General features: G+C 40.1%; 1 protein-coding gene across 3 annotated transcripts in view; it reads right to left on the reverse strand.

Annotated features, from left to right (window-relative positions):
* Positions 1 to 27,862, reverse strand: part of PLEKHA8 (pleckstrin homology domain containing A8) — a 64,938-nt gene that overhangs the window by 24,612 nt on the left and 12,464 nt on the right. For all 3 annotated transcript variants that reach the window (XM_055420940.2, XM_055420943.2, XM_055420944.2), the window contains exons 2-9: positions 13,959 to 14,075; positions 12,706 to 12,861; positions 11,045 to 11,169; positions 5,881 to 6,039; positions 4,815 to 4,855; positions 2,844 to 3,001; positions 476 to 629; positions 30 to 115 (exon numbers count right to left, since the gene is read on the reverse strand). In XM_055420940.2, the coding sequence (XP_055276915.1) occupies positions 30 to 115; positions 476 to 629; positions 2,844 to 3,001; positions 4,815 to 4,855; positions 5,881 to 6,039; positions 11,045 to 11,169; positions 12,706 to 12,861; positions 13,959 to 14,075 (996 nt within the window). The remainder of the gene's footprint in view (positions 1 to 29; positions 116 to 475; positions 630 to 2,843; positions 3,002 to 4,814; positions 4,856 to 5,880; positions 6,040 to 11,044; positions 11,170 to 12,705; positions 12,862 to 13,958; positions 14,076 to 27,862) is intronic.

The following is a 27,862-nucleotide window of genomic DNA, read 5'->3' on the forward strand; positions in this document are numbered from 1 at the left end:
TGAATTTAAGGCAAATGTAGCAATCTTACCTAATACTGGAACCACAGCATAACATGATGCTAAGAATGCTTCTGTGGGAATGCCACTGTCCTCCAGAAGTTCAATGTCACTAAAGCTAAACAATTTAGTGATACAAAGGAGGAAAGATTAAAAATACAACATTAGCATGCTCTGCAGTTCAGAGGTAGTCATGAAAACAGCTGCCACTCTGAGAACAAATCATTTAGCCTTATTCACAAACATGACCCAGTGATTGTTTTCCTATTATAACACGGTCTAATAAAATCACTTTTCAAAGATAATTCACCGAAGTAAGCTAAAACTTACTGACAGCATATATTCTTGCAATCCAATTCCTTCTTATCCACTGCTTCAGACAAGGTGAACAATAAACCAGACATGTGGTACACCACAATCTCTATTCTGGAGGAAGACTGGTATCCAAGTGTCAGTGATTTGAAAGAGTAGAGAATACCTGGTGTTCATAGTACTAAAGAAAGTTGGGATGACTTCTTGGTCTTCTTCCCAATGGGATTCTGGAGAGCTGCTTGTGGAGTGCAATTCAGGCTGTGCCGAGTCGCTGTCATGATTTCCCAGGCTTTCCTCTTCCTTCATCATTTCACCCTGGACTGTATAGCAGAAGATACCTATTAGTAACCTTTATTTATTACAAAGATTAATATATATACATATTCATTGTTGAACGTCTCTAACACAGAAATGTATAAAGAAAGAAAAATCAATGAGTGAAATATTACACATCACACACAAAATTGGGTTTAAATATATGTAGATTTTCAAGCAGCTTCTTTTCACTGATATCATAAATATTTTCATTATCACTCAGTACATTTCAAAACATGATTTTAATGATCATATAATACTGCATCATGCTTATGAGGAGGGCATTTAGATGGTTTCTAAAATTTTAGTATTATAAATAGAGTTGAGCCTCGTTATTAGTGTATTCTATCTTTGCAGATTTGCTTGCCTATTGAAGTTTATTTGTAATACTAAAATCAATGCTTATGGCATTCTTGCAGTCATTCTAGATATATGCAGTCACACACATCTTCCCAACTGAGGCTAAACAAGGTGATACTGCCTTCTTGTTTCACCTTTCATACTGTATACAAATGTATTTAGTGTCATGTTTTTTGCATTTGTGCGCATTTCACTGTTGATTTTGTTGTTTAAAAGGCCTTCCAAGGATAGTGCTTTCTAGTGTTCTAAGCATAAGAAGGCTGTGATGTGCCTTATGGAAAAATACATGTTATTTAATATATAAGCTTATATAAGATAAGCTTTGTTCAGGCATGAGTTATAGCACTATGCTGTGGGTTCAATGTCAATGAGTCAACAATATAAACACAGTGTCTTTTTTTTCCCTTTGGGAGGGGGGATATTTTTTTATTTTCTTTCTTTTTAAAATTTTTATTAAAGTATAGTTGATTTATAATGCTGTGTTAGTTTCAGGTATACAAGCAAAGTCAATCAGTTATATATCCATATATCCACTCTTTTTTAGATTCTTTTCCCATATAGGCCATTGCAGAGTACTGAGTAGATTCCTTGTGCTATACAGTAGGGCTTTCTTAGTTATCTATTTTATACGTGTGCGTGTGTGCTGAGTCATTTCAGTCGTGTCAGACTCTGCAATGCTATAGACTGTAGCCCCCCAGGCTCCTCTGTCTGTGGGATTCTCCAGGCAAGAATACTGGAGAGGCTGCCATGTCCTCCTGCAGGGGATCTTCCTGACCCAGGAATCAAGCCCGTGCCTCTGACGTCTCCTGCATTGGTGGATGGGTTCTTTCCCACCAGTGTCACCTGGGAAGCTTTTAAGAACCTAACCATGAGTTTCCCCAGGAGCAACGGTTCAGTATTTGCTAGTTCAGGGTCTGCAGAAACTGCAGAGAACACAACTGCCACGAATGATGAGAAGAGACCGTAACGTCTGAACGGTCATCCCTGTCCAGATACCTGTCCTCAGATCGACTATTCCGAGGACAGACTCCCAGAAGAAAACTACTGGGTCAGATAAACAAGAGTACTGTCTTAACTGAAATTCTCCTGTCTCTATTACTTACTCAAGGGATAAGACTTCGGTGATGTATGGACTGCTAGGCGCAGATTAACAGCTATGAAGATGCATCTTTTCTTTCCCCCACTCACCAGAGGAGATAAGGAGATAAAAAAGTTTATTTTCAAACTATTTAATACTTACTTATAACACAATTAAAAGCTCTAAGACGGTTGTCATGGACTGATCTGAAGTTGGTTTTGGTGATTAGAGACAATGAAATTAGTAAATCCAAAGAGGGAGCATTTTCAGAAAACTACAGGTTATTACTTAAATTTGAGATTTGGTTTGATGAACACAGTAAAGGCCAGGTGAAAATCTAATGGTGGCTGGTGAATTCTGTCATCCTCAGACCTCATCAGAAATCAGGGGCATGGAAAACTGAATTGCCATAACGTTGCAGACCCTTACGTTTTATATCATAGTCTATATTCAAAGGACTGAAATTCTGAGAAGGCTCTAACACTCATACTCTATAAAAAGTCAGCACAGCCAGCTACAGCTCACTGAAGCCCATGAACATCACAGCTAAGAACAGTGAGTGGGAAAAATCCCTCTTCATTCTGCTTTCTCAACATGGGGGTCAGATGGGATGGCAGCAATGTGTCATGTGACCTGTGTTATCGAACCAACATCTGCCTCAGGAGCTACCTGGCACACTGTCTTGAGGTCAACCCGTATCAAGGATCACATCATGGATAATGAATCAAACCCGCATGATCCTTTTAGTTAATAGTTTGCTTCACATCTTTTTTACTTTTACCTGTTATATTATTATCTCTATTTTCTTCACTTGATATGCTGCAATCTGTCTCTGCAGGTTTCAAACACAAGGAGCTCTTGTTTCTCACTAGGATTTCTTCATTATCATTTATTTCCATACTTAAAGATCCATTTTCACAACTGTTTAACTCCATTTGCCTAGAATTTTTTAAAAGGAAAAAAGTCCAATTACTTGGTCATAAATAGACTGCACAGATGATCTTATTCTGAGGGTTGGAAGAAAGGGTTCACAATTACCAACTTGTTTTAACACTGATTAAAAAACAGAATTGTTAAATCAAGCCAAATCTCTCACCCCACCCTCCTGCTTCCAAGACAGGTATCTTCCTGTGTTGAGAGCAGGCCTGACTCCAGGCTCAAGTTCAGAAACCATGAATGGCTCTTTATGTACCCTAAGCTTACTCAAACTTCCTGCTCCCCACCAGCAACAGGAAATATTCACTGACAGCTCTTTGGTTTTCAAACAACTTTTCTACAGGTACCACATTTAACACTTTCTCACTTTCCTCAGCTTCTCCCTGGGAGGTTTTTTCTATCCTCAGGTCTCAAATCACTGATTACTTCCATTTGTTTGCCTAGCAATTAACTGACTAGAAGCCACAAGCTGTGGTCCAGGAAGACAGAAAAAACTTGGGAAGAGACAATACATCCTGAGAATCTGTTGCTCTTCAGGGTAACAGAAAAGGCTATTCAACAGGCAAGTGAAATAGCTGATTCTGTTTAAGGGGCAATCATAACATCTTATAAATAACTAAACTCAGCCAAATTAGAACAAAGACACTTTCTTCTAGGGGGCTTCCCTGGTGGCTCAGATGGTAAAGAATTTGCCTGTAATGCAGGAAACCTCGGTTTGACCCCTGGGTTAGGAAGATCCCCTGGAGAAGGGAATGGCTATCCACTCCAGTATTCTTGCCAGTATTATACTAATAAAATTAAAGAGAAAAAAAAAAAAGAATAAAGGGAAAAGGTCCAAGCTATGTGGTGATTCCAGAAAAACCATTTTGTAAAAAAGACACTATATTTCAACTCAGTAATTAAAAATATGAGTATATATTGATGAAATACTTCAAAAGAAAAAAAAAATCTACAAAATGTTCCTTGTAGAAATAGTTAGATCAAGAGAAAATTGTTAACCAAACTGAGGAACAATCTTTGTACTAAAGAAGCAAACAGTATATAAAGAGATGAAATATTAAATTATAACTTGAAAAGACAGATACACAGACTATGTCAAAATATGGAAATGCTTATATGAAATAATAACCAAGTAAAGACCTTATTTAATAACTGGAACACAACTGTGTAAATATGTACTTTTTTCCAATAATTCAGATTTTGATATTACATCCTTTATCCAACCTGTAAAGCTATCTTTTTATTTTTAAACAAAATAGCACTGTCTTTTCTGATAAGTGAAGTGAAGTTGCGCAGTTGTGTCTGACTCTTTGCGACCCCATGGACTGTAGCCCACCAGGCTCCTCAGTCCATGGGACTGTCCAGGCATGAATACTGGAGTGGGTTGCCATTTCCTTCTCCAGGGTATCTTCCCGACCCAGGGATCGAACCTGTGTCTCCTGCATTGTAGGCAGATGCTTTACCGTCTGAGCTACCAGGGAAGCACACTTAAATCAATGCTCAGCTCCCCCACAAGAGAGGAGGTTCCAACACTCAGGTACCAGAGAGATGAAAAGTTACTAGACAAGACGCATGAGATCCATATCCTGGGGAAATGCAAACCTCTTCACTAGTAGTCAGTGTTGAATCAAAGTTTGCATTGCTTCAGGCTCACCCAAAAGAGGAAAATCAGACACTGTTGCCCTTGGTATCATCTCAACCCACGAGAAAAACCACCACATGATAAAAATATTATTAAAAAAACAAAAACAAGGAATACCGATATCCTTATTTTTATATTTTTAGAAAGAAGAAAAAACAAAAACTGTTACTGTACCTTTCCAATGAATTATGAATTGGTACAATAGGATGTTTCATCTTTAAAAGAAGCAAAGAAAAGAAAGTTCACATGTTAAAACTCCCAATAGAATTATTTAGAGTTTTACCCCATATGAGAGTGGTAAATATGATCATAACACACACTACCCTACTCAAGAGGAATCATTTTAGGTCCCACCAAAAGAAAGGAGTCACTGAACCCAACCAGTCTTTCATAGTTATTCAAATAAGGGTACCCAAATTTCCAAGAAAAATAAAAATGGTCTTTTGAAGGACCTAAATACCATATTCAAATGCTTGGCTTTCTTGTCATTACAATTACACTCATTACAGTTATTAAATGTCAAACTATGATACAGCATTTTACCAAACACTGGAAGTATAAAGGTTCACAGTACAGAGTTCTTGCCCTCAAGGTAATTTCAATACAGACTGAGGCTAAAACAGGGGGATGTGTAGAGGAAGAACTCTTAGCCCAACCAAGGGATTCAGGGAAAGAGATTAAATGTTGAAGGATGAGTAAAAGCTAACCAGGGAAAGACATGTGAGAAGGGCATTCTTGGTACTGAGAAATGGCCCAAAGAAGTGCGGGAGCTATAAGCAGTTAACAGGTTTAAACCTGGTTATGACAAAAAAAAGGTTGGTGATGTGGAAGCAGCTAAGACATTTTGACTTTAACCTGTAGGTAACAAGGGAATCACCACAAGTTTTAGGTGGTCCAATTTATACTGCATGAATAGAAATACTGTAGACTGCCTGGAAGAGTAGGCAGAAGGCAGTTAGTTACAAGGTTACCACCAAACAAGACTCACTGGACAAGGAGGCTGGAGAAAAGAGGCCAGCTACATCAGAGAGAGAGAGAGACATGTCTAGGTGGTCGAACTGCCAACAGGACCTGAGTGGACATGAGGGACGGAGGGCAGATATAAAGTGCACATAAAGGAGAGTCCACTACAGTTGCCAAAGGGAACTCATCAGTTGCCTTCCTTATACAGCAGCTCAGTCTATGACTTTCTTAACTTTCCATTATGCCCTGCTGCAGCCAAGTTGAGCTGGTCTGTTACCTTGTTGGACTTGAGCATGGCCAGCTGAGGTGACCCTGGAGGCGTGCGGTAGAGCAGCTCAGAAGTGAAGGCTGCGTTTGCAATCTGCATGCATTCTTCCAAAGTCTTGAGAAAAGTGTTACAGGTTGATTTCAGCAGAGTTCCCACATCAATTCCCTCCTATGAAACAACCAGAGTGGAAGATGCCTTTACTTTGCCAAAAAGGAAAGAGCCCAATTGTGGAATAGTCTTAGAGGTTTTATCCATCAGAAAACAACAATAATAATAATCCCATCTATTTTGCTGGACAAATATGGGTACTAGTATAAAAGAAAAAGACTAAACAAGTCTAATTTATCTATTATCCATACACAAGCCTTACCCTCAGCCTGCCCTTCATGCTCACCCACCACTCCAGCTGAAGGCAACAGCTTCTATCCGACAGCAATATGTCAGGCACTGAGCCCTCATGGAGTTTCTAGTCTATAAGGGGTGGCAGACACCAAACAGAGTCACATGGATTGATGACCAGTGGGATCAATGGAGAAACATTTTCTGAGTAAAAAACAAGCTTCCAGAACAGAAGCCTTAGAAACCAAATATCACATTGTTTGCTCTCAGAATGGGCTTCTTGGCTTTCAGTACAGATGAGTCTAATAGGTTTTTGCAACTGGAATTCTTTTGAGCATCATTTTTTTCTCCAAGTCATTTCACTTTCTCAGGGTGATATTGGGTATCAATACCAATAAGTTGTTCAGAAAACAGGCTACCCCCAGATTAGAGAGTATGGTAACCACATCTTAGTGGTGTTAAAACTATCAGATTTGGCCCAAGATGGAGTCACTCATGCTAAGCCTCACATTAGCAAACCAGAAATGTAGCCATGTTTCTATGCTGGGCCTCCCAGAAAAGGCAGGCCTAGGTCAACCAATCAGTGCTTGCCTGCTCAGTGCAAGTTACTGACCTGGCTCCAACACGTCCCTTTGCTCCATATAAGAAAAGTAACCTTGCTTTAACCATTCAGGAAATATCCACCCTAACTTCCTTGTTCCTGCTCACTTTGGTCCACAGAAATCTCTAGCCTGGTACAGCTCTTCACAGCTCTTTTCTATCTGCTGGATGGACTGGATGCTGTTCAATTCATGAACTGCTGAATAAAGCCAGTAAGATCTTTAAATTTTACTCAGGTGAATTTTGGTCTTTAACCATGGCCCCTATATTTTCTTTAATTTATTATTTCTAACAAGTGAGATGTTAATGGTTATGAACCACTATGATTCAGATACCAATTACAATGTGTGATTTTTTTCCAAACCACCAAGAAATTCTTGGACACCAGCCAGATGTCCTACAGTTCTACACAATTTACCTGGAAGTAGCGTCAGGTCTCACAGATTACATGCTCAGTCCTACAAGATTGCTTCCTATCCCCACTTCAGACACCAATGGCAAGTTTTGGGTGTCACTTGTGCTACGGACTGACCTACTATAGACTGAAGATTCCAACAACCCGCTCCTTGTGTTTAACTACTTTACCAGAGCAGCTCACAGAACTAAGAAAAACATTTTACTTACTAGATCACTGGTTTATTATACAAGGGTATAACTCAGTAACAGCAAGATGGAAGAGATGCACAAGACAAGGCATGTGGGAACAGGCTTGGAGCTTCCATGTTCCCTTGAGTGTGCCACTCTCCCTAGTCAACACTATTTACCAACTCAAGAGCTTTCTAAACCCCATGCTTTGAAGTTTCATTAAATGGGCATGATTGATTAAATCATTGGCCAAGGGTGACTGAGGTCAAGCTTCAGTCTCTCTCCCCTCCCAGGAGGTGAGGGGGTAGGAAAGAAAGTTCCAACCCTACTTGATAGGGTCTACTGTCAACCAGAATCTCCACCTTTAGGCACTTTTCAATAGTTGCCTTATTAACATAACAAAAGACATCTTGATCACTTGCAGCACAGGAAATTCCAATGGTTACTTTAGGAACTCTGTGCCAAAAACCAAAGACCAAACATACGTTTCTTATTATAAACCACAATAGGGCTTCCCTGTTGACTCAGTGGCAAAGAATCCACCTGCCAATGCAGGAGACTCAGGAAAGACAAATATGTCTTCAAGAAAATTGGAGATATCAAGGGAACATTTCATGCAAGGATGGACACAATAAAGGACAGAAACAGTAAGCACCTAACAGAAGCAGAAGCGATTAAGAAGAGGTGGCAAGAACACACAGATGAACTGTACAAAAAAGATCTTAATAACTTGAATAACCACGAAGGTGCGGTTACTCACCTAGAGCCAGACATCCTATGAACAAAGCTAGTGGAGGTGATGGAATTCCAGCTGAGCTATTTCAAATCCTAAAAGATGATGCTGTGAAAGTGCTACACTCGTATGGCAGCAAATTTGGAAGACTCAGCAGTGGCTATGTTCTGTGCTGTGCTTTGTTGCTCAGTCGTGTCTAACTCTTTGCGACGCCATGGACTGTAGCTCGCCAGGCTCTGCTGTTCATGGGGATTCTCCAGGCCAGAAAACTGGAGTGGGTTGCCGTACCCTCCTCCAGAGGATCATCCCAACCCAGGGACTGAACCCAGGTCTTCCGCATTGCAGGTGGATCTATCAACTGAGCCACAAGTCAGTTTTCATTCCAATCCCAAAGAAAACCAATGCCAAAGAATGTTCAAACTACCATACAATTGTGCCCATTTCACATGCTAGTAAGGTTATATTCAAAATCCTTCAAGCTAGGCTTCAGCAGTATAAGAACCAAGCACTTCCAGATGTACAAGCTGAGTTCAGAAAAGGCAAAGGAACCAGAGATCAAATTGCTAACATTCAATGGATCACAGAGAAAAGCAAGGGAATTCCAGAAAAACATCTACTTCTGCTTCACTATACTAAAGCCTTTGACTGTGCACAACAAACTGGAAAATTTTTAGAGATAGGAATACCATATCACCTTACCTGTCTCCTGAGAAACCTGTATGCAGGTCAAGAAGCAACACTTAGAACTGGTTCCATATTGGGAAAGGATTAAGACAAGACTGTATATTGTCATCCTGCTTATTTAACTTCTACACAGAGTACATCATGTGAAATGCCAGGCTGGATGAATCCAAGCTGGAATCAAGACTGTCAGGACAAATATCAACAACCTGAGATACGCAGATGATACCACTCTAACAGCAGAAAGTGAAGAGAAACTAAAGAGCCTCTTGATGAGGGTGAAAGAGAAGAGTGAAAAAGATGGCTTAAAACTCAACATTCAAAAATGAACATTGTGGCATCCTATCCTATCACCTCATGATAAATAGAAGGGGGAAAGTGGAAGTAGTGACAAATTGTCTTTTTTGGGTTTCAAAATCACTGTGGATGGTGACTGCAGCCTTGAAATTCAAAGGCACTTGCTCTTTGGAAGGAAAGCTATGACAAACCTAGACAGTGTATTACAAAGCAGAGACATCACTTTGCCAACAAAGGTCCATATAGTCAAAGCTATGGTTTTCTCAGTAGTCATGTACAGATGTGAAAGCTGAAGGCATCAGAATTGATGCCTTCAAATTGTGGTGCTGGAGAAGACTCTTGAGAGCCCCTTGGACTGCAGAGAGGATATCAAACCAGTTAATCTCAAAGGAAATCAACTCTAAATATTCATTGGAAGGGCTGACGCTGAAGCGCCAATACTAAAAGAGCTGACTCACCAGAAAAGACCCTGATGATGGGAAAGATTAAAGGGAAAAGGAAAAGGAAGTGGCAGAGAATGAGATGGTGAGATAGTGTCACCAACTCAATGGACATGAATTTGAGCAAACTCCAGGAGATACTGAAGGACTGAAGCGCTTGGCAGGCTGCGGTCCATGGGCTCGCAAAGAGTCAGATATGACTTAGCAACTGAATAACAACAATAAATCACAATATCATAGACACAGTTTCATTAGCGTTTCCGAGGCACTTACTATAAACACTTACTACTAATACAAACACTTTTTAATTAAACACTTACTATAAACACTTCTGAATTAAAAGTTGCTGCATTCACTTTCTCCTTTCCCTCTAGACCAGGGCTTCTCTTCCTTGGCTCCACTGGCATTTGGGGCTGGCTAATTATTGGAGGAGGAGATGGAGGGGGAGTGGCTCTCCTGTCCCTTCCAGATATCAAGCAGCATCTGGCCATCTGACCTCTCTCCCTTAGATGCCAATAGCAGTCCCTTAGTAGTGACAACCGAAACTATCTCAGACATGGCCCCATGTCTCCTGAGGGGCAAACTGCTCTGGTTGGAGAATCACTGCTCTAGGTTCTAACATCCCCAGAGCAGGACTGAAGTGTTTTAGTGGCCCTCCCACTGCCCTCCCTCAGCATAGTGTCTTGTACACAACACGCTGAATTAGTAAGAGAGCTCCCCCAACCCCAAAGAGTGACTGAAAGTGAGCTAAAACACTTTTATTAGAAAAACTTAAAGCACATATACTATTAGTAGCATAGTGCTATATTACCTAAGTAATTTAAAACTATTAATTATAATCTGCAGATTCTTCATTTTTGTAGGCACCGTTTCTCAGATAACTTCTTTGAGAGCACAGCAGAGACCTCTCTCGGGTTAATGTGAACCATTCAATACATAGATTAACACCAGATACATCTTTTAATATGTGTTTTAGAATTAGAAAATAACAATTTCATTAATAAGTGATAAAGATTTCAATCCTTGCTGACGATGGAGAGAAATAAAGCTATGTCTCTATCCTTGAAAGTGCTAGTCTACACTAAAGCAGAACATCTACCACGGTGACATAAATCCTGTTACAGTCTCAACAGAGGTGACAGATACGCATAACTGACACACAAGATGCTGTCATCTTAGGAGCCACAGCAGTAGTACAGAAACGGCGCGGTTAGACAGTTATGGCTGTATTTTTAAAAGTTATGCAAACTGAGAAGACACATATTCTAGTACATTAGCACTAAAGTTAAAAGTTCCAAATGTTATCAATTAATCCTGAATTCTTCCCAGGAAGGAAAACTATATGCTTCCATATGCTGAAATGCATACATTTCTTCTCTTTAAGTCTTCACTTTTTTTCTGTGAAAAACTGTACATTCCAAGGTATGGATTATGTAAGAATATGCATCACCAGTAAGCAACATCGGGTGCTACTTTTCAAAGACGAATGGTATCTTACCTCAGAACTGGACACACCAGTTGTGGTCACTTCTTTCGTTTTATCTACTTGCTGAACGAGAAGATCACAGTAGAGTCTTAGTTCTGACATTTTGGTTTTCAAGTTTTCAGTGTTTTCAGCAAACTCTAAATAACAAAATGATTAAAATGTGATTATCAGAATAACTGATATACTAGTGAGTATACTATACAGATAAAATATAATCCATGTTTAAAGTCAGATGTTTATATTATGGGCTACAGATACTATACAACTGAAGTTATGGGAGCAAGAAAAATAGAAAAAGGAGATTCCTAGCCTTCTGAAGTAATCTACATTATTTCTTGACCCAACATATTTAATAATCACCAGTACAGGAAGAAGGAGACATATACCTTTGATTCACTGTGTCAGAACTGGGAACACAGTCAAAGGTTCAGAGTTTTGAGCTCAGTTCTGCCACAGTTTTTCTATCTGTAAAATGGGGTCACAGCTATCTACCTGCTAACATGGTGCTCAAAACTGGGAAGTAGTGGTCTGTAACATGCAGTTACCATTAATAAGATAGCTCATGAATCAGAGGACTGGTCCAGCAAGCTGCCTGGAAAGGCAAATGGCACCCTCTGCACACCTGCTGCTTCTTCATTAGTTCAGCACTCCATCCACCCTGGCACTAAGGGTTCGGCTACAGTCATTACTGCCTCTGTTTCCTCCTCTGTGAAAAAGTGGGTACATTCTACCTGCTAAGAGTCAGAGCTCACAGAGTCAAGAATTTGCTTTTGACTTAGCATTAAAAGGGCTTCCCTTGTAGCTCAGCTGGTAAAGAATCAGCCTGCAATGCAGGAGACCCCAGTTCGATTCCTGGGTCTCGAAGATTCGCTACCTACTCCAGTATTTCAGCATTAAAAACCAACCAAGAGGCCATCTTACTGTATCTACCTGAAAAGCAAAGCCCATCTGCCATTATGTGTCACAAGAAAGGTCCCTGAAACACTTTGCCCAGAGGCCCCTCTCTCTCCTACCAATCTTTCCAGGTGTACATTCAGGGATGCAGGGTTGGAAGGCAGAGCTTAGGCAGTGAGCTCTGGTACTTGTGATCCAGGACAGATAGAAAGTTATGCTATGGTTCTCAGGAGACCTAATGATGTTGAGTTAATGAGCATTAAGCAGCAGGAACCTGACAATTAAGCAGCCATCCACCCCAGGAAAAAGGAGGGGAAAGTGGGGTGTTACTGCAACAAACACTCAGATCCAAGGCTTCTCTGGCTCAGCTACCCTTTACCAAAAGTCAACTTTGTGCCAGACAAGGTACTAGGCAGTTTAATATCATCACTGATCCTCACGGTAATTCTTGTAAGGTAGGTAATTACCTCTTTCTAAAACATAAGAAAACTGAAGATGAAAGAGGTCCTATGCCAAGGTCACAAAGCCAGTACCCTACAAAGTCATGATTTGAACCCAGTGGTGTCTGGCTCCAAAACTTGCCCTCTTTCTACTATGACATGTTAAGAGAGAAGAGTCAGGTATAGATTGTTTAAGTTCCACTGCGATGTACAGCACTTGCGTGACATAAAAATCTGGCTGTGGCTAGGTGGTCAGAAGCAAGATAAGAAATATGGGAAGCCAGAGATGCCACCAGGTGATTCCCAGTGTTCCCAGGCCAGAGGACAATCAATACTTGCCTTTTTCCTTCTGGGTCCTACTGTCCGTCAGGCAAGCCTTGGCTGACCCCAAGGCTACCAGCCACCGCTGTCTCTCAGCCACACTTCTGGCCTTCAGGTAGAAATATTGTTCCCCAGGGATGATCAGGTCCATGCGTGTGTTATCTACAGAATGAACTGGGAGCAAGGCAGAGGGAGGTCAGAGACCCAGAAGAGCCCTGTCTGGGTAGCCTCCACTCTGCCCAAACTCCTGAGCTTTACTGGGGCCAGTCACTGAGGACTTCTTCCAAAAGAGGATGCCGGCCCTCACAACTTCTCCTGGTTTATTTATCTCTTCCTAGAGGTCTCTGATGATGAACAAGGAAAACTCTGCAACTGGCTCCAAGGTCTCATCAAGACTTTGTCCTAAAAAAGAAGCACTTAGATCTCCTCAGGATCTTTTAGAAGAGGAGAGAGGAAAAATCTCTCTTTTGGCGTGTGTGTGTGTAAAGCATGCTGCTCTGCAGCCAAAAAGGCTTGATGCAAACAAGTAAGGATGTGCTCTTTATCTCCTTGGGTTACTGGAAAGCAACTGAAATTAGTATTTTTATTCTTATACCTTCCTTTACGTGTCATATTAAAAACGTGACAACTGCAAAGCAATCGAGAACACAGTACTTTTCCTTGTCTACCTTCCTTCACTCATTATGTAAAACATGCGACAATTCCCTTAGAGCCTTTAGAAGAAACAAGCAAGTCACACTCTCCTTCACCCTCCAAGCCCTGTGCCCCTAATTCTGTTCTAAGCGGTTTCTGAGCCACACCCTCCCAGCACATCCTAAGATTCCTAAACCAAGAAGTAAAGGCTGTTTGTAGGTCTGTTAGGTGTTTGCTTGTTTAGTTCTGAGTATGGTGGTGGTGATGAGAAGGTAGGTATGTGTCCTGATTTAGACACAGAAGTGTTTGATGTTGCAATAAAAACATAAGGTTAGAAAATTGCCTCAAGTGCCAGGTGAGCAGGAGACTGTGAAATGGTACTAGATGTGTGATTAATAAACACATTGCTCTCATTTATTTTCACTACCTCTTAACCAATCTTCTTGTAAAAACTGCCTGCAGTTTTAGGTCTTACTTGCAAGGTTTTTTTTTGAGGTGGGGAGCATAACATAATATATCTTCGTCTATACTTTGGAAGCAGCACAGAAAGGCCTAAGAAACCAATGCTATTTTTTTTTTTAAATCTTGGGGGAAAAACAGAAAGAAAAATAAACCCCGCAAATCTCTTGGCTTCTCACCTTGAATTTCACAGACTGCCATCTGGATGCTCCCTTTGCAACCTTTCCAGGCATCTTCAGGAGAATCATAGTAAGATAATATCCCTCCACAGAGAAGGAACCACCGAGGCTGCCAACCTGCAAACAGAAGCAAGAGCGTGGTCTCAATTACTGCTTCCCAGGACACAGAACAGGACCTAACAAAGGATGCTGGATTCCACCTCCAAGGAACTTACCTTCTGGGGGAAAATTCTAAGGGAAAAAAGAAGCTAGAAGAAATCTGTATATTTGATCTCATTTTTTCACAGAGGTCTGGAAGGAGCAGCAATAAATATAGTGATGATTCTCTAAGTAATGGGATTACTGATGATTTTTATTCCTTTTCCCTCTAATACAGTACTAGTAATCTTTGGCTTTTAATTTTTCTAAGATTAAAGATTACTGTTTTACAAACATTATTGTTACACACTTGCTCTCTTCCCCTCTGGTTAAGAAAAATTATTCTGAACCTAAAAATGAGACAAAGGATTACATTGACCTTTCAACATTATACAAAGTGCTGTCTAACAAACAGGCTTGCCTAGGGTCATATGATTTCTAGGAAAAGATAACTTTAATTTACTATTTGGTATTGATGCACTGAAATGGAATAACCTTAAAACATTCACAGGCTTAACTATTTTTAGTTCAGAGAATTTCAGAGGACAAATCGTGTTCAGTGAAAACACATCTTATCTAGTCCTCTTACACAACCTATATTCTAGTCACACCAAACTTACTTGTTGTATTCCTGCTTCAGAGCTTTTGCTCAAATTGGATCTTCTTCCTAAAATGTCATCCCTGACTATCTCTTGCATAAGCCTTGTCAGTCTCCTCTGTCAGATTTTTTTTCTTCCTCTCTCTCTGAAATGCCACAGCCCTTTAAGGATACATTTCCCTCACTGGACTCTGCTATGGCTGAGATAGTCAGAGAGAAAATTGGCAGGGACTTTGGGCAGGGGCCCAAGGGCAGCTCAGGTATATACCTGATGGGCCCTTGGAAACAGATTCACACCAAGTAAATACGTAAGTCATCTACTGATGTCAAAATAGCAATGTCAGGGAACCACTGACAGGAAAGCACCTAGACCCTTTACTGAATGTCAGGAGCCCCAAGGCCTTAACTCAACACCCACACAAGTCAATTATTGGATGGAAAACCTCTTGGGATGAACTCGTAAATTTTGTTTTAGAAAGTGATGCTTCCTGGCCCTATTCCTATACCCTACTGGTATAGAATAGTAGCATCTTCGCACTTACAACTCAACTTCCATGATTATGTTTGGTATGAAACATTCTCCAAACCCACCACGACTCTCAAGAGGAGGGAATTCAACATACCTTCAATTATCATATTTTATCAAAATTTGGACCTCACCTACATTAGTCTTCATTCTCCAGAGAACCAATAATAAGTGGGCATATCTACACATAATTTATTATAAGGAATTTGCTCATGCAATACAGAGCCTGAGAAATTCCAACACCTGCAGTCAGCAAGCTAGAGAATCAGGAGAGTCAACTTGTAATTCCAGTCCAAAGTCAGGAGGCTTGAGACCCAAGAAGAGTCAATGTTTCAGCAAGAGTGAAAAAACAGGAAAAGACCAGAGTTCCAGCTCGACAGTCAAGCAGAAAGAGTTACTACCCCTTACTCCTTTTTGTTCTATTTAGGTCTTTGGATGGGACCCATTCACATTAGGAAAAGCAATCCACTTTACTATGTTCACCAATGCAAATGTTAATCCCATCCAGAAACACCCTCAGACACAACCAGAATGATGATTAGTCAAATGTCTGGGCACTCCATGGCCCAGGTGAGTTGACACAAAAAATTAACCATCAGATACTATCAATTTTAAGATAAACTGAAGTATTTGCATATGATATGATTGACAAGGCTTAATTTCCAAAATATACAAATAGCTCATACAACTCAACAACAAAAACCAAACAACCCAATCAAAAAATGGGCAGAAGACCTAAATAGGCATTTCTGCAAAGAAGACATATAGATGGCCAACAGGCACATGAAAAAAGCTCAACATCGCTAATTACCAGAGAAATGCAAATCAAAACATAATGAGGTACCACCTCACACTGGTCAGAATCATTTCAGTCACTCTGTAGTGTCCGACTCTTTGCAATCCCATGGGCTGCTGCATGCCAGGCTTCCCTGTCCATCACCAACTCCCAGAGCTTGGTCAAACTCATGTCTATCGAGTCGGTGATGCCATCCAACCATCTCAGCTCTGTCGTCCCCTTCTCCTCCTTCCCTCAATCTTTCCCAGCATCAGGGTCTTTTCCAGTGAGTCAGTTCTTCGCACCAGGTGGCCAAAGTACTGGAGTTTCAGCTTCAAGATCAGTCCTTGCAATGAATATTCAGGACTGATCTCCTTTAGAATGGACTGGTTGGACCTCCCTGCAGTCCAAGGGACTCTCAAGAGTCTTCTCCAACACCACAGTTCAAAAGCATCAATTCTTTGGCACTCAGCTTTCTTTATAGTACAACTCTCACATTCATACATGACTACTGGAAAAACCATAGCTTTGACTACACGGACCTTTGTTGGCAAAGTACTGTCTCTGCTTTTTAATATGCTGTCTAGGTTGGTCATAGCTTTTCTTCCAAGGAGCAAGCATCTTTTAATTTCATGATTGCAGTCACCATCTGGAATAATTTTGGAGCCCTAGAAAATAAAGTCAGTCACTGTTTCCCATTGTTTCCCCATCTAGTTGCCATGAAGTGATGGGACCAGATGTCATGATCTTAGTTTTCTGAATGTTGAGTTTTAAGCCAGCTTTTTCACTCTCCTCTTTAATGGCCATCATTAAAAAGTCTACAAATAATAAACTGTAGACGAGAGGGTGTGGAGAAAAGGGAACTCTTGTTGCACTGGGTTGGTGGGCATGTAAATTGGAACAGTCACTATGGAAAACAGTATGGAGTTTCCTTAAAAAATTAAAAATAAGAGTTACCATATGCACTCCTGTGCATATATCTGGAAAAAACTCTAATTCAAAACAATACATGCACCCCTATGTTCACAGTAGCACTACTTACAATAGCCAAGACATGGAAGCCACCTAAACGTCCATCGACAGCTGAATGGATAAAGAAGATGTGGTATGTATACACAGTGGCATACTGCTCAGACATAAAAAAGGATGAAAGAATGCCATTTGCAGCTACATGGTTGGACCTAGAGATTATCATACCAAGTGAAGTAAATCAGACAGAGAAAGACAAATACCATATGACATCACTTACATGTGAAATCTAAAATATGAAATGAATGAACTTACAAAATAGAAACAGACTCACAGACATAGAAAACAAACTTTTGGTACCTAAAGGGAAAGGAGATGGGGAAGGGATAAATTAGGAGTTTGGGATTAGCTGATACAAACTACTATATAGAAAACAGATAAAAACAAGGTCCTACTGTGTCGTATAGAGAACTGTTTGCAATGTCTTCTAACAACTTATAATGGAAAATAATGTGAAAAAGTATATATATAATATATATATATAACTGAATCACTTTGCTGTATACTGGAAACTAACACCTTGTAAATCAACTATACTTCAATAAAAAAAAAAAAACTTAGGAGAAGAAGATGGCGGAGGAGTAGGTGGATGTGAAGTACATCTCTCTCCACAGATACATCAGGAATACACCTTCAGACACAGAAGTGCATGCAGAACACCAGCTGAGAGCAGACAGGAGTACCTGACCTGCGGAAAAGAATATATAGAACCACACAAAACTCGGTAGGATGAAGGAACTAGGGGGAAAAACAGGAATGTTAGTAGGACTGGACCTGCCCTCAGGGGGTGGGTGAACTGAAGCAGGGGGCAACTGTCTGAGTCAGAGGAGAAACATTAATGCTGAGAGTGAAACAGTTGATCCGTGGCGGCCTAAATGGAATGAGAATCAGACAGTCTTGCCATAGCCATACATACCACAGACAGGGAGGAGGGCCCTCTGCAAGGCGCAGGGGCTGGGAGCTGGAGTTTGGGGACTGTGGAGCGAACCCAGGGCAAGGGCTGATGTTGACTGTGGAGAGACGGAGAGACGGATCGAGGGGATGTGAAGGAGGAGATTGTGGTGGGAAATGCTGGTGGAGGAAAGCCTGGCAGCCATGGAAGCAAGGCGATATTGCTGAGTCATGCATAGCGGGTGTTCAGTTCAGTCGCTCAGTCGTGTCCGACTCTCCGCGACCCCATGAATCACAGCACGCCAGGCCTCTCTGTCCATCACCAACTCCCGGAGTTCACTCAAACTCATGTCCACAGAGTTGGTGATGCCATCCAGCCATCTCATTCTCTGTCGTCCCCTTCTCCTCCCGCCCCCAACCTTTCCCAGCATCAGAGTCTTTTCCAGAGCGGGTGTAGCCATCACCATATCCTCTCTCTCCCCACAGGCCAGCATCTGCAGCTGAACAATAGAGAGGCTGGTCTATCCAATGCCTGATGGACTGAACTACAGAGCAGAACGCCACCCAGGGTGCTCCTTTAAGTGCCTGATGTGCCAGTCTACAGACTAGGACCCCAGCCAGGGGGGCCACTCTATGTGCCTGACGCACCAACCAACAGAGAAGGAGCCCAGGCGAGGGAGGCCTCTAAGTGCCTGAATGGGAGGAGCTATGGAGTAAGACTGGCCAAAGATGCCAGCTACAAGAAGCTCAAAAAGACTGATAGGGCCATAACTCCTGCGGCGGAGGCAGTTCATGTCCCTGCACACTTGGCGCCGCCAAGGTCCCCGCAAGCCAAGCAGTTGCACCACCTGCGTGCTCAACTCTCACTGGGGCAGAGCTGCCACAGGCAAAAAAAAGTCTTGAGTCTATGCACGAAGGGTCGCTTTGGTAGCGTCCAACTCTTTGCGACCCTGTAGACTGTGGCCTGTCAGGCTTCTCTGTCATGGCAGGGGATTCTCCAGGCAAGAATACTGGAGCATATTGGCCAATGCTGGTTGCATACCCTTCTCAAGCACTATATTTCCGGCTGCCCTAGCCGCCAACTCCCTTGAGTACCTGGTCTGCCAGAACCCCTGTGACCCAAGCAGCTGCACCACCTCCACTTCTGGCCCTCACAGTGGCAAACCCAAGTCCTTCAGGGCAGCCTCAGGAGCAAACCCCAGTGGATGACCAACATGCAGAGGTGGAAATAAAATCACAACTGAAACCCAGGGGCAGTGTGGCTAAGGAAGAAGACCCAAAACTTTCCCACCAGCTGCATAAGCTGCAGATTAAATCCACATGATCAACTAGGCAGACTCTGTGTCTATGGATTATATAAAAGATCATTGCAAGCTCCCACAAAAGAAAACGCGCTAATTCTGATAGCTGTGGACATTGGAGGCAAGAACACATATGAGCAGGACCAGTTTAGAATCTGAGCTGTCCCCACAGCAGGTCCAGAAATCAGCACAGTGTTGGAGGGCATCCTAGGGAGGTGAGGTGGACTGTGACTCCCAGCGGGGGAAAAGGACTCTGACAGCAGTGACTTAAGAAAAACATCTATTATTCTTAAGTTTTGACTTGCTCTGTAGATTCTTTTGGATTTGTTTTTGTTTTCCTCCCCGCCCCGCCCCCGCCCCGTTGTAGTTGTCGATTTTATTCGCACTATGAAATCTAATTAAGCTTTTGAGCTTTTTTTTCTCAGTCACATTTTTTATTGCTGTTATAAACCTCTGCCTCTACGTTGGGCTTTTGCAGTTCTGTGGAGTTTTCCTTTTTTGCTTTAAAAGTTTTTAAACCTATTATTTAGACATTTATTCCTTTGCTTGCTTTTCCTACTGTTCTTTCCCCCTCGCAGTTAATCTTTAATGTATATAAATCTTCTTTATCTACCCCTATTTAACTTTGCATATCTATTGTTTCCTTCTTTTCTTTCTTTCCTTTCCTCTCAACATATTTGTTAGTTTTGCTTTCATTGCTTTATTCCCCAATTGGCTCCTTGCTCTAGTTTTGTTTTCCAGTTTGTGCTTTAGTTAGTTTTGTTCTGATAGATATAATTTTTGATTTCCTTTGTTCGCCAGGTCAATCTATTCTACTCTATTTTTGTTGGACTGTTTTGATTTTGCTTATGGGTGTATATGTATGTGTATATTCAGTCACACTTTTTATTGTTGTTATAAACCACTGCCTCTACGTTGGGCTTTTGCAGTTCTGTGGAGTTTTCCTTTTTTTCCCTTTTCTTCTTCTGTTTTTTTCTTTTCTATAATTTTAATTTTTTAAACCTATTATATTTTTTCTACATTTACTCCTTTGTCTTTCCTACTGTTCTTTTCCCCTTGCAGTTAATCTTTAATGTATATAAATCTTCTTCATCTACCACTATTTCACTTCACATACCTATTGTTTCTTTTCTTTCCTCTCAACATATTTGTTAGTTTTATTTTCATTGCTTTATTTCCCAATTGGCACCTTGCTTTAGTTGTGTTTTACAGTTTGTGTTTAAGTTAATTTTGTTCTGGTAGATATAATTTTTGGTTTCCTTTTTTGCTGGGTTGGTCTATTGTACTTTATTTTTGTTGGACTGTTTTGACTTTGCTTATGGGTATATATGTATATGTGTATATTCAGTCACACTTTTTATTGTTGCTCTAAGCCTCTGCCTCTACATTGGGCTTTTGCAGTTCTATGGAGTTTTCCTTTTTTTCCCCCTTTTTTCTTTCTTCTTCCATTTTTTTTCCTCTTTTTTTATAATTCTAATTTTTCTGAAAACCTATTATATTTTTTCTACATTTACTCCTTTGTTTGCCTTTCCTACTGTTCTTTTCCTCTTGCAGTTAATCTTTAATGTATATAAATCTTCTTTGTCTACCTCTATTTCACATATCTTTCTTTCCTTTCCTCTCAACATATTTGTTAGTTTTATTTTCATTGCTTTATTACTAACTTGGCACCTTGCTTTAGTTTTGTTTTCCAGTCTGTGCTTTAGTTAGTTTTGTTCTTAAATAGTAAATATAATTTTTTATTTACTTTGTTCACCGGGTCAATCTACTATACTTAATATTTACTGAACTGCTTTCACTTTGCTCATGGGTGTATATGTATATGTGTACATTCCATTATTTTAATTATTATTTGCCTGATTTTGTAACTGACATCTGTCTGGGGTTCATCTTTGGCTTTTCGTTTTTGGATATTTGTTTTAATCTCCCTTAATGCCCAGTATTCTTGCCTGGAGAATCCCATGGACAGAGGAGCCTGGTGGGCTACAGTCCATGGGGTCACAAAGAGTCGGACACGACTGAGCGACTTCACTTTCACTGTTCACTTTCATGCATTGGAGAAGGAAATGGCAACCCACTCCAGTGTTCTTGCCTGGAGAATCCCAGGGACGGGGGAGCCTGGTTGGCTGCCGTCTATGGGGTCACACAGAGATGGACACGACTGAAGCAACTTAGCAGCAGCAGGAGGAGCAGCAATGCCATAATAAACCACTTGTGGAATCTTCGTTCCTGACCAGAGATCAAGCCCTGAGCCTTTGGAGTGGGAGCATTGACTCCAAAACCAAGACTACCAGAGAACTAACCCTAGGGAGAATCAAATAGTGAGAACTCACTCAAAGAAAACCACTTGAATACAAGACCCAGCATCACCCAACCAACAGGAGCACCCTTTGCAGGAGGCCTCAGCTAAACAACAAACAAAACAAAAACACAAACCCAATCATCAGCAGACAGGATTACCACCTCACTCAGCCTTGCCCATCAGAGGAAAAAAAAAAAAACTCAGCACAAATCTCACCCTATATGAAGCTCACACAAACCACTGACCAACCTTAGGAGGGCAGAAACCAAAAGCCTTGAAGCCTGGGAAAAGGAGACCTCAAACACAATTAATTAAAAAAATAATAATAATGAAAAGGCAGAGAAATGTTACACAAATGAAAGAACAAACTAGAAACACAGAAGTCCAAATGGATGAAGAGGAAATAGGCAAACTACCTGAAAAAGAATTCAGAATAATGACAGTAAAGATGATCAAAAACCTTGAAAACAAAATGGAGAAAATGCAAGAATCAATTAACAAAAACCTAGAAGAATTAAAGAATAAACATACAGAGACAACACAATTACTGAAATTAAAAATATTCTATAAAGAATCAATAGCAGAATATCTGAAGCAGAAGAACAAATCAGTGAGCTGGAAGATAAAATGGTGGAAATAACTTCGGAAGAGCAGAATAAAGTAAAAAGAATGAAAAGAACTAAGGATAGTCTCAGAGACCTCTGGGACAATATCGAATACACCAACACTAGAATTATAGGGGTCTCAGAAGAAGGAGAGAAAAATAAAGGCTATGAGAACATTTTTTAAGAGATAATAGTTGAAAATTTCCCCAACATGGAAAAGGAAATAGTCAATCAAGTCCAAGAGGCACAAAGAATCCCATACAGGATAAACCCAAGGAGAAACACGCCAAGACACATACTAATCAAACTAACAAAGACTAAACACAAAGAAAGAATATTAAAAGCAGCAAGGGAGAAGCAACAAGTAACATACAAGGGAAACCCCATACGCTTAACAGCTGATCTTTCAGCAGAAACTCTGCAGGCCAGAAGGGAATGGCAGGATATAGTTAAAGTATTGAAAGGGAAAAATCTACAACCAAGATTACAGTACCCAGCGAGAATCTCATTTAAAATTGATGGAGAAATAGTTTTTCAGACAAGCAAAAGTTAACAGCATCATGTACCACCAAATGAGTTTTACAACAAATGTTATAGGGACTTATATAGCGAAGAAATAGAAGAGAAGAAAAAAGATCTACAAAATCAACCCCAAACAATTAAGAAAATGGCAATAGGAACATATACATCAATAATTACTTTAAATATAAATGGATTAAATATTTCAACCAAAAGACACAGACTGGCTGAATGGATACAAAAACAAGACCCATATATATGCTGTCTACAAGAAACCCACTTCAGACGTCAAGACACATATAGACTGAAAGTGAGAGGATGGAAAAATATACTCCGTGCAAATGGAAAGCAAAAGAAAGCTGGAGTAGCAGTCCTCATATCAGACAAAATAGACCTTAAAATAAAGAAGTTTACAAGAGATAAGGAAGGACACTACATAATGATCAAGGGATCAATCCAAGAAGAAGACATAACAATTGTAAATATCTATGCACCCAACATAGGAGCTCCTCAATACATAAGACAAACACTAACAGACATAAAAGGAGAAATTGACAGTAACACAATAATAGTAGGAGACTTTAACACCCCCACTCACATCAACGGACAGATCATCAAATCAGAAAATTAATAAGGAAACACAAGTCTTAAATGATACATTAGATGAGATGGATCTCATTGATATCTTCAGGACATTTCATCCAAAAGCAAAAGACTACACCTTCTTCTCAAGTGCACATGGAATATTCTCCAGGATAAACCACAGTTTGGGTCCCAAATCAAACCTCAGTAAATTTAAGAAAATTGAAACTGTATCAAGCATCTTCTCTGACCACAACGCTATGAGACTAGATATCAATTACAAGAAAAAACTGTAAGAAACACAAACACATGGAAATTTAACAACAGGTTTCTAAATAACCAACAGGATACTGAAGAAATCAAAAGGGAAATCAAAAAATTTCTAGAAACAAATGACAATGAAAACACAACAACTCAAAACCTATGGGATGCAGCAAAAGCAGTTCTAAGAGGGAAGTTTATAGCAATACAATCCTACCTCAAGAAACAAGAAAAACATCGAATAGACAACCTAACTTTACACCTAAAACAAGTGGAAAAAGAAGAACAAAAAAACTCCAAAATTAGTAGAAGGAAATAAGTCACAAAGATCTGAGCAGAAATAAATGAAAAAGAAAGAAACAATAGTAAAGATTAAAAAAACTGAAAGCTGGTTCTTTGAGAAGATAAACAAAACTGACAAGCCTTTAGCCAGACTCATCAAGTAAAAAAGAGAGAAGACTCAAATCAACAAAATTAGAAATAAAAAAGGAGAGGTTACAACAGACAATGCACAAATTCAAATAATTATAAGAGACTATTATGAACAACTAAAATGGATAACCTAGAAGAAATGGACAGATTCTTAGAAAAGTTCAGTCTTACAAGACTGAATTAGGAAGAAATAGAAATCATGAACAACCCAATTACAAGCACTGAAATTGAAGCTGTAATCAAACATCTCCCCAAAAACAAAAGCTCAGGACCAGATGGCTTCACAGAAGAATTCTAGCCTATCCTTCTAAAACACTTTCAAAAAATTGCAGAGGAAGGAACACTTCCAAGCTCATTCTATGAGGTCACCATCACCCTGATATCAAAACCAGACAAAGACAACACAAAAAACGAAAACTACAGGACAATCATTGATGAATATAGATGCAAAAATCCTCAACAACATTTTAGCAACAGAATTCAGCAACACATAAAAAACTCATATATCGTGATCAAGATGGGTGTATTCCAGGAATGCAAGGATTCTTCAATATATGCAAAATCAATGTGATATACCATATTAACAAATTGAAAGATAAAAACCATATGATAATCTCAATAGATGCAGAAAAAGCCTTTTACAAAATTCAACACCCATTTATGATTAAAACTCTTCAAAAAATGGGCATAGAAGGAACCTACCTCCACACAGTAAAGGCCATATATGATAAGGCTACAGCAAACATTATTCTCAATGATGAAAAACTGAAAGCATTCCCCCAGGAACAAAAGATCAGCAACAAAACAAGGGTGTCCACTTTCACCACTGTTATTCAACATAGTTCTGGAAGTCCTAGCTACAGCAATCAGAGAAGAAAAAGAAATAAAAGGAATCTAGATTGGAAAAGAAGAAGTAAAGCTTTCACTGTTTGCAGATGACATGATATTGTACATAAAAAACTCTAAAGATAGTATCAGAAAATTACTAGAGCTAATCAGTGAATTTAGCAAAGTTGCAGGATACAAAATCAATACACAGATATCACTTGCATTCCTATATACTAACAATGAAAAATCAGAAAGAGAAATTAAGGAATCAATCCCATTCACCACTGCAACAAAAAGAATTAAATATATAGGAATAAACTTACTTACGGAGACCAAAGAACTGTACACAGCAAATCAACATTCAGAAAACGAAGATCATGGCATCTGGTCCCATCACTTCATGGGAAATAGATGGGGAAACAGTGGAAACCGTGTCAGACTTTATTTTTTTGGGCTCCAAAATCACTGCGGATGCTGATTGCAGCCATGAAATTAAAAGACGCTTGCTCCTTGGAAGGAAAGTTATGACCAGCCTAGATAGCATATTAAAGAGCAGAGACATTACTTTGCCAACCAAGGTCCGTCTAGTCAAGGCTATGGTTTTTCCTGTGGTCATGTATGGATGTAAGAGTTGGACTATGAAGAAAGCTGATCGCCGAAGAATTGATGCTTTTGAACTGTGGTGCTGGAGAAGACTCTTGAGAGTCCCTTGGACTGCAAGGAGATCCAACCAGTCCATTCTAGAGGAGATCAATCCTGGGTGTTCATTGGAAGGACTGATGCTAAAGCTGAAACTCCAATACTTTGGCCACCTCATGCGATGAGTTGACTCACTGGAAAAGACTCTGATGCTGGGAGCGATTGGGGGTAGGAGGAGACGGGGATGACAGAGAATGAGGTGGCTGGATGGCATCACCGACTCGATGGACATGAGTTTGAGTGAACTCCGGGAGTTGGTGATGGACAGGGAGGCCTGGCGTGCTGTGGTTCATGGGGTCGTGGGGAGTCGGACACAACTGAGCGACTGAACTGAACTGAACTGAATGAAAGAAATCAAAGACAACATAAATAGATGGAGAGATATCCCATGTTCCTGGGTAAGAAGAGTTAATATTATGAAAACGACTATACTACCAAATGCAATCTACAGATTCAATGCAATCCCTATCAAATTACCAATGATATTTTTCACAGAACTAGAACAAAAAATTTCACAGTTCATATGGAAACACAAAAGACCCCAAATAGCCAAAGGGGTCCTGAGAAAGAATGGAGCTGGAGGAATCAACCTCCTTGACTTCAGATTATACTACAAAGCTACAGTCATCAAGACAGTACGGTACTGGCACAAAAACAGAAATACAGACCAATAGAACAAGAGAGAAAGCCCAAAAATAAACCCATGCACCTGTGGGTACCTCATTTTTGACAAAGGAGGCAAGAATATACAAACGGGGCAAAGACAGCCTCTTCAATAAATCATGCTGGGAAAACTGGACAGCTACATGTAAAAGAATGAAATTAGAACACTTCCTAACACCATACACAAAGATAAACTCAAAATGGATTAAAGACCTAAATGTATGACCAGAAACTATAAAACTCTTAGAGGAAAACAGGCAGAACACTCGATGACATAAATCAAAGCAAGATCCTCTATGATCCACCTTCTAGAGTAATGGAAATAAAAACAAAAGTAAATAAGGGGGACCTGATTAAACTTAAAAGCTTTTGCACAGCAAAGGAAACTATAAGCAAGGTGAAAAGACAACCCTCAGAATGGGAGAAAACAATAACAAATGAAAACTGAAAAAGGATTAATTTCCAAAATACAGAAGCAGCTCACACAACTCAATGCTAGAAAAACAAACAACCCAATCAAAAAGTGGGAAAAAGACTTAAACAGACATTTCTCCGAAGAAGACATACAGATGGCTAACAAACACATGAAAAGATGCTCAACATCACTCATTATTAGAGAAATGCAAATCTAAACTACAAAGAGATATCACCTCACACCTCAGAATGGCCATCATCAAAAAGTCCACAAACAACAAATGCTGGCGAGGGTATGGAGAAAAGGGAATGCTCTTGCATTGTTGGTTGGAATGTAAATTGATACAGCCACTATGAAAGATGGTATGGAGATTCATTTAAAACTAGGAATAAAACCACCATATGACCTAGCAATTTCACTCCTAAGCATATACCCTGCTGCTGCTGCTAAGTTGCTTCAGTCGTGTCCGACTCTGAGCAGCCCCATAGACAGTAGCCAATCAGGTTCCTCTGTCCCTGGGATTCTCCAAGCATATACCCTGAGGAAACCAAAATTGAAAGACACATGTATCCCAATGTTCACTGCAGCACTAGTTACAATAGCTAGAACATGGAAGCAACCTAGATGTCCATCGACAGATGAATGGATAAAGAAGTTGTGGTACATACACACAATGGAATATTACTCAGCCATAAAAAGGAATGCATTTGAGTCAATTCTGATGAGGTGGATGAACCTAGAACCTGCTATATAGAGTGAAATGAGTCAAAAAGAGACAGTTAAATATCGTATTCTAACTGGTACTGAAGAATTTATTTACAGGGCAGCAGTGGAGAAAAAGACATAGAGAACAGGCTTATGGACATGGGGAGACGGGAGGAGAGGGTGAGATGTGTGGAAAAGTAACACGGAAACTTACATTACCATCTATAAAATAGATAGTGAATGGGAATTTGCTGTATGGCTCAGGAAACTCAAACAGGGGTTCTGTATCAATATAGAGGGGTGGGTTGGGTGGGAGACGGGAGGGAGGTTCAAAAGAGAGGGGATATATGTATACCTATGGCTGATTTATGTTGAGGTTTGACAGAAAACAACAAAATTCTGTAAAGCAATTATCCTTCAATAAAAAAACAAAAATTAAAAAACAAAACAACTTAAAAAATAACCTGCCCATTAAGCAATTTCATTCCCAGATGCTTCCTGGCTTCAGAGCTGTTGGAATGTGAAAAATGTCTAAAAATTGAAAAAATGTGGTATAAACTAGGTTTATCTTACAGGAATTTGAAAACTGTTAAATAGCCCAAATACACACACACACACACAAAGCACAGCTACAG

This window comes from Moschus berezovskii, chromosome 3 (assembly GCF_049115385.1).
Source record: "Moschus berezovskii isolate FMDL1 chromosome 3, NW_MosBer_1.0, whole genome shotgun sequence".
Lineage (NCBI taxonomy): Eukaryota > Metazoa > Chordata > Mammalia > Artiodactyla > Moschidae > Moschus > Moschus berezovskii.